At 42.4% G+C, this 12,308-nt stretch overlaps 1 protein-coding gene across 1 annotated transcript in view; it reads left to right on the plus strand.

Moving 5' to 3' along the window:
- LOC126546105 (uncharacterized) overlaps positions 1-12,308 on the plus strand; it is a 153,408-nt gene that overhangs the window by 136,125 nt on the left and 4,975 nt on the right. The window contains exon 16 of the mRNA XM_055061665.2: positions 9,002-9,169. Coding sequence (XP_054917640.1) covers positions 9,002-9,169 — 168 coding nt within the window. The remainder of the gene's footprint in view (positions 1-9,001; positions 9,170-12,308) is intronic.

Raw genomic sequence — 12,308 nt, forward strand, 5'->3', positions numbered from 1 at the left:
TTGTTGACTTCCTGCCTAATAATTTTATGTGGTTCCAAAATATTCTAGGTGCCGCCTTCTTTTTCTCACGTATTTCTGACAACCAACGTTCACTTTCGCCTTTTAATTTTGCTTGCACCAGTATTTGAACCATAGACTTTTTCTTCCGGTATATTTCCCATTTACTGGTTACTTCATCCTCTGGCAACTGCGCCTTCTTTGCTTGCCTGTGCTCTCGAGATGCTTTCTGTTGTTCGGCGATCGCTTCTCGTATCTCCTTGTTCCACTAGCTTTTCGGTTTCTTTTTTCCTTTCCAACGAACATGTTGTTTCTCTTTCCGTATTTCTGTCGTTATTACACTTAGAAGCTCACCATATTCCCACTCTTCACTTGGCCATTTGCCAAGTTCTTCCTCAACTCTAGTGACTGTATTTGCTATTTGTTCTGCGTTCAAATTTGGACTGGCCATTTTGCTCTCCTTGCTCTCTTTCCCAACTACATATCCCATTTTCAATGTGATGCGTTTATGGTCACTTCCTATGCTGTTAAACCCTTCCTCATCAATGACCATTTCTCTCAACTTATCATGAATTCCTTCTGACATCAGACAGTAATCAATGGTCGATTGCCGGTTTCCCACTTCCCACGTGATCTGTCCTTCACACTTAGGCCCTGTATTCACGATCACGAGGTTATGCTGCTCACAAAGGTCTAGCATTGACTTCCCGTTATTGTCGGTATAGCCATCTAAAACCTGTATGTGGGCATTCATGTCACTTAATATGACAATCTCAGCACCATTCCCGAAACCCTTAATATCAGCGCTTATGCATTCCACTAACTCTTTATTCTTCTCTGTGCAATTTTTTCCGGTCCACAAATACGTAACTCCCAGCCAAGTTTCTTTCCCACTCATTGTACCTGATAACCAAAGATGCTCTTGACATTGTGACTTTACTCTTTTCCATTTGGCTCCCTGATGGATGAGCATTCCGACTCCCCCTCCCTTTCTTTCCGACTTAGTTCTGTTGCACCCTTCCAATACATAATTCTCAATAACCAACTGGCAGCTCTTCTGAGTCTCTAAGGTGCGTTTCTGTAACCGCATACACCCCTATTTGTTCTCTATGTAACTGCTCCTCAATCTCTGCCCACTTTTCCTTTCTTCTGCCGCCCTGCATGTTTATGTAGCCTATTGCATGGCGAGCTCTTGTTCTTGCTTTCCTCCTTTTTCTGTTATCGACGGCGATGCTCTTCTGATGTTCCCCTAGGGGACCTTCTTCATTACTACCTGCTCTGACCTCCTGAGCGCCCGCGGGCCCCCAAAAAAGCAACAGCGCGACCCCCAAGTCGCCAGCCCACTTCTCGTGCTAGCCTGTAATTGAAGTGGATCCCATCTCGTTTAAAACCACCACAACTTCTCACTTCCCTGTTTACTTCGACAACCTCGAAGCCCTTCTCTCGGCTCATTTTCCATATTGCCTCATTGGCAGCCATTACGGCTCTTTGTACGTGACTGTCACGCACAGGCACCGCCGGCACCGTGCACACCACGATCTGCACCTGAGGGGATAGCTCGCGCAAGTCGTCCACCCCCTTCGCCAAGCGCTGGGCTAGTCAAACTTCGCGCGCGCGCCATTCCCGGCCCATGCGGCCTACACGCGTCATGTGGTGTCGTCACAGAACACCTATAGTGTCGTTTTGACCGTTTTTGCCGCCTTGCAAAATTGCAACGTCGGCGCGGTTGAGGCGCTATTGGCGTTTTCCCGCGATGCTATGCGGAGCGCTGATTAGCCGGAGCAGCGCGTTCAAATCCCGCGGGCTAAAGGGCGCCTGCCATTGGCTGCTGCGCGGGCGGCGGCGGCGGCTGCTCCCTTTGATGCCGCGCCCGCCGCGCTCGCGTCGTTGTGTGTGTGGTCATCGCCTTTCCCAAATGCGCTTGGAAATGCGAAGCGCCACTGTCGCATACATGTAAACAGGGCTAATGCCTCCTTGGTGTGGTTCACGACCTACTGTAACCTACTGTATAACAGTAGGTCATGGTGTGGTTGTTGCCCATTCTATGGTTGCCCCTTGCTCCGTCCGCCTTGCGACAGCTTGCGAGCTGCTCATCGCCTTGCGCTGTCTTTCAAATTATTTTCTCGGTTATTTTTTTTTTTCCGTGTGTTCAACATGTGTTCAACTTTAAGGCCCGTTTTCTCAGAATGGATTTTTTCGCTAGTAGTGGTGCTGGGGAAGGCGATATCTCAAGAACCGCTCTTCAGATTTGTATGCCGTCTTTTTTTTTCCTGTTCCTGAATGACTTTGCCAGGGGGTAACAGCTAGGCTTCTTTTTTTGAAAGCTGGTGCAGTTAATTTATAATAAGCAATTAATTTTTGATGAATGTGGTCATTACTGGCTACATCAAATTCAAGGTTGTCTTAAAATTTTTTGAAGGGGAAATTTAAAAAAAGGGCTCTGTATATATAGCCCCCTGGGATATCTACCAAGGGATCATCACAGTGAATTTCAGCTTCCTACTATGTCCTGGCATTTCTCCAGGCGCTTCCTCAGGCATATGCATGGACCACCTAGTTATACCTCAATAACTCTGGAACTAACAAACACATCTTCATGAAACTTTGCAGTTCCGCATAGTTCGGTGGTGTCAGCGTACCCTGAAAGTTTCGTCCGGATATACTAAAAAATAAAAAAATTCGGACTCCAGGGTAGCCTTCCCCCTTAGGCAAGAGTAGCCAGTATAGGTGGTCTGGGCCAGGGAACTCCAGCGACTGCAACAGTGGTGAGAAATGTGCCCAATTTTACAGCAGTGAACACAAATGGGCTTGTCATCAGCAGTGCACCATTCAGACGAGTTGTGGAAACGTGGTGAATAATAGGGATGTGGGACGGGGTGGGATCGGAGAATCTGGGTGAGTTTCGGGCGATGGGCCGAACAGACGGATTGGACACCCATGTTGGCAAACTCTTGGTGTACGACTGCCTGAATCTGGAAACCGTGACTGCAGGTGTGTTGAGGGAGCTGGATTCGAAGGCAGCTGGATAGGTGGCCTCAATTTCTCATCGGATGATCCAAGTAACGTCGCCAGTGTTGTTGGAATGGGTAGCATCGGCACAGGAAAATGTCACCGTTTTGTTTGGTAGGACGGCAAACTGTTGGTCGATACGTCTGCTTTTTGCGAGTTCCCGGCGGCGGCACTCTTTCATAATTGCGTCCACCGTCACCACATTCTTGAAAACCAGCAAGTTGAAGACGTCATTTCCATTACCTTTCAGAATGTGGGAAACCTTGTCTGGCTCAGTCATGTGTGCGTCAACTTTGCGCCACAGAGCCAAGACGTCTTGAATTTACGTGATGTAGGGCTCTGTTGATGCCTGGTCTTGGCTGGATAACGCCTTCTTTGCAGCAAGTTCGTGACCGTAAGGATTGCCAAACAAGTCTCGCAGCTTTTGTTTAAGTGCATCCCAACTGGTGAGCTCGTCTTTGTGTGTCATAAACCATACTCGAGGTGTCCCACTGAGGTAAAATGCTATGTTGGCGAGCATGATAGTAGGGTCCCACCTGCTATTGGCGCTGATACGTTCATACAGGCTGATCCAGTCGTCTTCCCCATCTTTTCCCGAGAATATGCGAGGATCATGGGGTGCAGAGAGTGCCATGTAGGTCGTTGGAGTGGCAGCAGCTGTCGGAGCCGGTTGAGTCGAGCTGTCATCTACGGGAGACATGACGGAAGGCTCCCAATGTACCATCTACTACGAAGTTTTGTGACAAGGTAAAGGGAATTTCCACTTCCACCAATTATGTTATATGGGAAGACAGAGACGCCACGCTATATACAAGTATATTTACAGATCAATATGCTGCACTTGGCCGAAAGGCAATAGCTTGTGCTAGCCGCAAATGGTCATCATCATATTCGCACCACTGGCCTCATTGTCTTTGGACATCAGGAATACTGGTCTGTAGCAGTATTTACTCGTGTAACCCCCTCACTATTTTTTTTTTCAGATGTTTTATTGGGTGCAGGCCTTACACCAAGCAGGCTTATAGCTACTCACTGAAGACTCTGAACAGCACTCAGACTGCTATACAAAATTAACATAGCCACTGAAAGCTGATTATGAAAACATTCACAGTTGCAGACTTTTCGAACACAAACAATGGTGTGAAAATGTCTAAATAATTGGGCTATCTGAAAAAACAAAATTGCGAGGGTAAAATTGATTTCATTGTTTTTTTGGAGCTCCAGTGCAGTAGAAAATTCATTTACCAACTTTTCCTCAGTGTTGTGCTTCATTAAAATAAAGTTTACTTGGAATTTTGTGATGGGGGGCCAAAGCCGCAAGTGTGTTTCAAGAGGAAAAAAGAACTGAGACTTCAGAGGGGTCGTGGGATGAAGAAGTGGACAGGACGAGTGGTCTAGAAGTCATGCCCTATGTGCACAAAATGGCACACAACCTGTAGAAGGTGGCAGCTAAACAGGGCATTCGACTCGTGTTCTCAGGCCCGTGCAAGGTCGCCTGTACTACTAATACTAAGCTCGAGTACCAGTACGGGCACTGTACCACCAATGTGGTGTACCAGTTTCCGCTGCAATGCGGCTGTGTTTGGCCAGTCTGGCCAATGTATTAATGATAGATCGTGGCGAAGGGTGATAGCGGCGCCAATCTCCCCAGACACACCAGGGAATACAAAGGTTGCTACCCCAAATTCAATCAAGCCATCATTGTCGGATGGGGAGACTCTAGACTTGAGTGAGAAATTATGGAAATGGCACGCATGTGCAGACTTGACCTAGATACGTGTGTAAGTGAGCCTTCGGTGGCTCTCCTGGATAAAGAAACCCTGTTTTTGATTAACAAGAGATAGTTGTTTTTGCCCCTTGGCACTTTCCATAGTCATCTAGGGTGTTTTCTGCCACGTGTGTTTCATCTTGTTCTTCAGTATGTCAAGGCATGCTGCGCGCTGATGGGAGCTTTTGCTGCTATGTGTTTCATGATAATAAACCTCAGTTGCTTTTTGCCGCTCATCCTGTCCACTTCTTCGTCTCACGTGCGATGCTCTACCAATTGCCGCGGTAGCTCAATTGGTAGAGCACCGCACGCGAAATGCGAAGGATGTGGGTTCGGTTCCCACCTGCGGCAAGTTGTTTTTTCATCCACTTTAATTTCCATTCATTTATCGTTTCTTTATTCTCATTCATTAAGCAAAGTAATTTCCCCTATGTTGTCTTTGGTGCCAGCGTTTGTTGGCTTCTTATGATATGACTAATAAATATCGGGCCCCTCTGTTAACCCCCTTTCTTCTCGTTTATTACATAACGAGGGTCTCGAATCCGGCTACATTGATGCCGTCAGGTAGCATATGTGGATTTATTCACCAGTTGCCTTCACCCAAAAAAATCACGTTCTCGTGACGCCTGCGGCAAGAAGGACGTTCCACGTCTGCCGCCAAGGTATGCGAGTGGTGGCGCTGGCTAACACTCCCAGGGTTCTACTAGGACACATAAATACACTCTAATAACAGTTTACACCCTTTGGAGTGCCCCTTCTGCCACACAACAATAATCCTCATCTGCCTTGATGCGTTTCCTTTCTTTAACGCTGCGAGCCCGGTACTTTCCAGTAACGAATGGCAGGCGCGTTATCAGCATGATAGCATTGCCGACAGGAAATGCTATCATGCTGATAACGCGCATGATGCTGATAACGCTGCGCATAACGCACAGCGTTAAAGAAAGGAAACACATCAACGCAGATGATGATTATTGTTGTGTGGCAGAAGGGGCACTCCAAAGGGTGTAAACTGTTCTTAGAGGGTACCCAAGAAAGTGGATGGGGAAACAGCGCCGCAGTAGCTCAATTGGTAGAGCATCGCACGCGAAATGCGAAGGATGTGGGTTCGGTTCCCACCTGCGGCAAGTTGTTTCTTCATCCACTTTAATTTCCATTAATTTATCGTTTCTTTATTCTCATTCATTAAGCACCAGTAATTTACCCTATGTTGTTCTTGGTGTCAGTGTTTGTTGGCTTCTTATGATATGACTAATAAAAATTGGGCCCCTCGGTTAACCCCCTTTCTTCTCGCATATTACATTACGAGGGTCTCGAATCCGGCTACATTGATGCCGTCAGGTAGCATATGTGGGTTTATTGACCAGTTGCCTTCACCCAAAAAGATCACGTTCTCATGACGCCTGCGGCAAAAAGGACGTTCCACGTCCGCCGCCAAGGTCTGTGAGTGGTGGCGCTGGCTAACACTCCCAGGGTTCTACTAGGGCACATAAATACCCAAGAAAGTGGATGCCAAAACACCGCCACTGTAGCTTAATTGGTAGAGCATCGCACGCGAAATGCAAAGGATGTGGGTTCGGTTCGCACCTGTGGCAAGTTGTTTTTTCATCCACTTTAATTTCCATTAATTTATCGTTTCTTTATTCTCATCCAAGCACAAGTAATTTCCCCTATGTTGTCCTTGGTGTCAGTGTTTGTTGGCTTCTTATGATATTCCTTCATAAACGTGATTCATTTCATATAGTGATCAATTACTGTCCCACGAAAGTAATTAAACAATTATGAAATTTAATTGATTACTTTTACATCACTTTCCTCTCAACATTTATGAACACCGCTCAATTACAGTAAATGTAGAGTGAGCTGGTCTGGCTCTTTCAGTGCATCCTCTGCAACCGTTTACACACTGTTTATCTTCAGTAACAATTGCTTTTGAAAACTTTCATTGGTCATCGTCCCTCAATTTCTAGTGAAAACATCAGAAGCGAAAGTATACATCAAAAGTGAAAGTATACATGCTAGTAGACGACGGGCAAGAAAAAATTAAAAAACCAAAAACAAAAGGTATGAACCGGAAGTAGAAATGGCAACACAACCGGCAATATAACAGAAAAGTGAAAAAAAAAAAAGAACTTAGACGTTAGAGTAACAGCATAGTACTGGTAGCGTAAGGGTTTAGAAAACATGACAAGAGGTGTCTAAATTTATCTGGATTACTTTCATTTACTATGCTGTTGGGTAGCGCGTTCCACAATTCAATTCAAGTGCTCAAAGCTGCATCACTTTTTATAGCTGGTCTCGTCAATAAAGTAACTAGTTGCATGTAATTATAAAGTAACTAGTTGCATGTAATTAGTTACCGAAAAAAGTAATTTACAGTAAGCCAGTACATGTTACCAAATAAAAATGGGATCGAACGATTACAAATCTACAAAATAAGTGTAATTAAATACTAGTAATTAATTACAGGTAATTCATTATGTAAAAGTCTGCTAAGTGCACACACAAACTTGGTGTGCGGTGGTCGTGGAAGTTGCCGGCTGATCGGCCACAAACCCAAACTCCGCTTCACACACGTGGCCGTCAGTTGAAGCGGAGTCTGTGAACAAAGTTGAGGTTTGGTGTTGAGTGTGAGATACGGTAATGATAGTGGTAGGACAACTTGTGTCATTTAGTAGGAGCTTGCAGAAATTTATCAGTACTCTGGCAGGCGCGTGAAGCTGTGTGAATTTTTCTTTTTTTTTCAAATTTTCACACTCAGTTTTACAAAAAGATGAGCCTTACACAAGTAAATATGGTAGTCAGTCAAGGACGCCGTCGTCATATTTTTAATAAACTTGTAATAAGATGTGCTGCAAGAAATATACTTTACTTTTTACAGCAAGCTTTAAAGTGTTTTTTCAATGGTTGTGATATTTTTTACAGGTTTTCTCCAATTCAAACGTCTTTCTATATGGTTGTAAAGTATACCCTTAACTGGCATGGTGTATCATATATGATATGTGACACTTTCCACTCATAAAATCACAACCATGCACCTTAAAAAACAGGTGTTTGGGCATTTCTGGCATAAAAAAGCTTCTGTCATTTTTTTTTTTTTTTTTTGCGAGAAACAAAAAAATTTGTATGCAATACGGGGTTAAAGAGTCACAGGTGTTCTTCCCACATTATGCTCAGAGCTGTCATGACACAAAGCAGCTCCGACAGCCTGCTGAGGCATCCAATCCATCATTATGCGCTTGTGCTGCAAGCAACAGACATTCTCACAGGCAATGAACTCATTGACCTAAAGAAACTGAATGTGGTGAGAAACACTGTGTGGACCGCGCTTCTGGTAATTGTTGTGCACCCTATTTTATAATTGGAGCAGAAAAAGGTGAAGTTTTTGTCAACGAATATCGCAACGGATGGCATCCTTAAAATTGTGAAATTTCTTTAGCCTCACATGGTACCCTCTTGCAATACTGCGATTACATCTGTCTTAAAACCAGTGATTAAGGTGTTGATTAGCCAATTTTTGTTATTTAATGAGCAGGCTGCGATGAGTACGCATTTACTGTCCACCAAAGTTGAATGTATGAGTAGTGAAGAATGAATCATTGCAGCACTTTCATTCTTTATACATCTAACAAATTTTTGAAATTTTGCCAGTTTCACTAGTCATTTCACTAAGTATTTCTTTATTTACTTAAGGGCTTGTGTGGAATTTGTGCAATGCTTTAATGCGGTCATAATTATTTAGCAAATATGCTTACACATGTACTTGTTTTTTAGAAATCCTTTCCCAAGTATATACTATGAAAGGCTTTGGCATTTCACTCTTTAATTTCCTAAAAAATCTCCTTCATGTGTATTTCTAGACTGACATTTTAAAGCTGGTGCTAATCTCAATTTCTGCTAAGTGGCTATGATTTTAATACTGTCTGCAATTCTGTAATTGCCACATGTGACTAATTAAATGAAAAAGTCGACAGTAGAGCTAGTTGGTACTGTCCGATTTTGTTCCTTTCAGTCATTCTTTTTGTTTGTTTGTGCTGTTCTTCAGTATGCAGTTGCAATTAGCCATGCAAATTGTGTCCACTTCATCACATTGCTAATGTGGAGAGGCAGAATTGCACAGTCTTTTACAAGTGAATTATAGAATAATCTATTCAATGTGAAAAAAAAAAAGATGGTGGCATAGTTATTACTATAATGACTAAAAATTTCTACTTTTTATCATCACAGGTTGAGATCCGTGACCAAGTCATCAACCAAGTTGAAAAGAAGTTGAACAGTTCTAGAGAGGAAGCAGATAATTTAAAGAGGGAGCTCCTTGATGTTGAGTCAGAGCTGATACTTGCCAAGAAGGCAGCAGAAAAGGAAAAAGCTGAAAATGAGCAGCTGAAGTCCGAGGTAATCACTTTTACAAGCGGCATCGGAAGCCAAGGCTACCACGCTGCATACTTATCTTCTGCAATGTGTGTAACAAACTGCCAGTCGCAGCATATTTTTGGTAGCGAAATTCACCTTTGATTGATCGAGTTGAATGTTTCGAGGATCATATCAGCTAAGGAGATGCTTCAAAAATCAAGGCGGCCCTGCTAAACTCTTAAACAAAGTTCTAGAACGTATTCTATATTAAAGCGCATCATTTCATGAACATCCTCCAGCAGGAAGTATTTGAATTTGTCGTGTATGGCAGAGTTATTGGCAGTCAAACATAAGCTTTCGATTCCTCCACGCTGTTCCTGCTCCTTTTTCCACACAATACATGTCAGGAGCTATGGAGGGGCAGGCCATTGCCCCCCAATGCTCCACCCACTATATGTCACAACACTACTTCTTTTATGTTTGTTGATAACATGATGGCCACTACTTCCAGATTTGGCACTAACAACTTGCTAAACTCAGAAGAAGAACCAGCACTAAAATTACCTGAGCTTATAGTAGATCATGTTGGAAAGAAAAAGATTCATAGCAGGACCTCTGTGAAGAACAGACAACCGACCAAAACGTGTCACAAAGTCATGGTGGAATTGTGCTCCAGAGACCCCTTGTACATTATACAGGGCGCCTTGCATAACTTTAGCCATAGCCTAAAAATATGCAAATGCCATGTAGCTGGACAGAACAAAGGTAATGTTGTTTGCCCTCGCTTGGAGATACATAAACTATTTTTTTCATTCCAACTAATTATATAATTCGCCTTAATTAATTAATCAACTTCTCAAACATTATAATTAGATTAAAGTTGTCCATTAGAAAATTGTAGAGCAGCATAAGGAACTCCCGATACAGCTTTCTGTTGCTCAATACATGCTACATAAAGGTGTTTTTCCAAGCATGAAAGAAGCCCGCGAATACATGCAAAGTGCCTCAAGTGGCCAATTGCATAGCAATTTCGAGTATGTTTGCAGGCTTCTTTCCCGCTTGGAAAAACACTTCTATGTAGCTTGTATTGAGCAACAGAAAGCTGTATCGAGAGTTCCTTATGTTGCTCTACAATTTTCTCATTAACACTTTTCATCTAACTATAATAATTGAGAAGTTGATTAATTAAGTCTAATTATCTAATTAGATGGAATACAAAAAATAATCTATGAGTATCTCCAAGCGACAGCAAACAACATTACCTTAGTTCTGTTCAGCTGTGTGGCATTAGCATATTTTTTAAGCTTGGCTCAAGTTACGTGAAACACCCTGTATTGCACATTGCCTACAGTTCTTCTCAAAACTAGAAATCAATTATGTAACATATTTATTTATTTAATTCATACATACTGCTAGCCTCCATTTGGAGGCTGTTGCAGGACATGGGAAAATACATTGCATCAAAATAAGAATGACAAACTTATACACTTGTTAATATTGTAGTTTACAAGAAGACGTAGTTGAGCAATACAATAAAAGGGTGTGACCTTTCTGAGTTAGCCCTTAAAGATTAATGAACAGAAATACAGAAGCATAAGATAAACAACAAAAAAGTACATCAAAACCAATTAGAGACAAAATGAGGTGTCTGTAGGCGATACTGATAAATCAAGATGCGTACTCGAAGACATATTTTTCCAGCATAGGAAGGAAATCCTCAGGTGAGCAAATTATAATATCACTAGGCAATGAATTCCAGTCTCTGATTGTCTGGGGAAAGAAAGAATACCTGAATGTGTCTGTGTGGAACCTGTATTCAATGAAATCTCTGTGATGTTTAGTTCTAGTGTTTCGCTGTTCAGTGAAAGATACATATGCACCACTGTTTAATTTGTAGCCCCCGTTAAGGAGGTGGAATAGAAACTTGAGGCGTAAGAATTTAGCACGCTTGCAAATAGTCTGGAGGCAAGCTTTATCAAGGAGTTCTGTCAAAGAATCATTACAGTTGTACCTATTATAAATGAATCTGATGGCTTTTCTCTGTATTGCTTCTAGGCATTTTATGCACTGTTTGGTATGGGGGAACCAGCAGGTAATACCATATTCTAGTATAGGACGAACGAATGAGGTGTATGATGATGTCAGATGTATGCAGAACTGCAAGAAATTGATTTAGTCATATTCTTGCTGCCAGCTTTCAAGAAAATCAACAATTTGATACAGGCCGTTGTGTAATCAGAGACAACGAAATGCAAGCATGCTGTGCGTTTCGAGTACCACAAAATGACACGAAAATCCAAGATGGAGTGTGAAAATGGCAAACCACCACACACTGTTGCATCGTCATCTCTGTGTTTATGCAAAGAGAAGTAGTTTTTGCCTTTAAATATGAGGAGATGATTACTTTATTTATCCATACACTTGAGATTGTGCTTCTTGCATTTAACAGCGGCATTAAAAAAAAGTCTTGCATGTTCATAACATGCCATGTCTACTGTAACGTATGCATTTTTTCTGAAAAATTCCTAAAACATTACAACTGCATTAGGTTCCAGTACAAAACAAAACTTTATTAGCATAAATAATGTATTGGCATAAATAATTTCTGATATCTAATCCACATGTCGCTGCCGCTGTAGAAGCTGTGGTAGCTTTGTGCCTGTGTTGTGAATTTCTTAGACTGCTATGGTTAGCAAGGCATTTCAATGTGATAGTATTTCAAATGCCATAGACAACACTTCATATGAGATGGTCTGTGCTGTTCGTTGTGACAAGACAGCCTTCAATAGAGACAAATGATGCACAGTCCAAGTCCTAGTATATTACCATTATTCTTTCCTCTCTCTTACTATGGTCGGGAAAATCGGGTGCACGATACAATCTAGGTCACGTTAGAATTGAGTAAGTGCAGTACTAATCAGTAATCCCAACTTACTTGAAAAGTGATTATGTCCCCGAGCTCTCTTTTAAGTAGGCACTGGAAGTCGCATAAAACTCCATGTCACAATGCTTAATTAAGAAACTTTTCTGCTAATGTTAAAGTCTCCCGCACATGGTTGCAAATTGGTGTGCAGGCCCCCTGGCCATCATGGCAACAGCTGGCTGACCTTTCATAGGCTGTACTTAAATTAGCTATCAGCAAGTGCACTGTGCTTTTCGTTTAAAAAAGCATGTTATATTT

The sequence above is a fragment of the Dermacentor andersoni genome, chromosome 1 (genome assembly GCF_023375885.2).
Source record: "Dermacentor andersoni chromosome 1, qqDerAnde1_hic_scaffold, whole genome shotgun sequence".
NCBI classification, from domain to species: Eukaryota; Metazoa; Arthropoda; class Arachnida; order Ixodida; family Ixodidae; genus Dermacentor; species Dermacentor andersoni.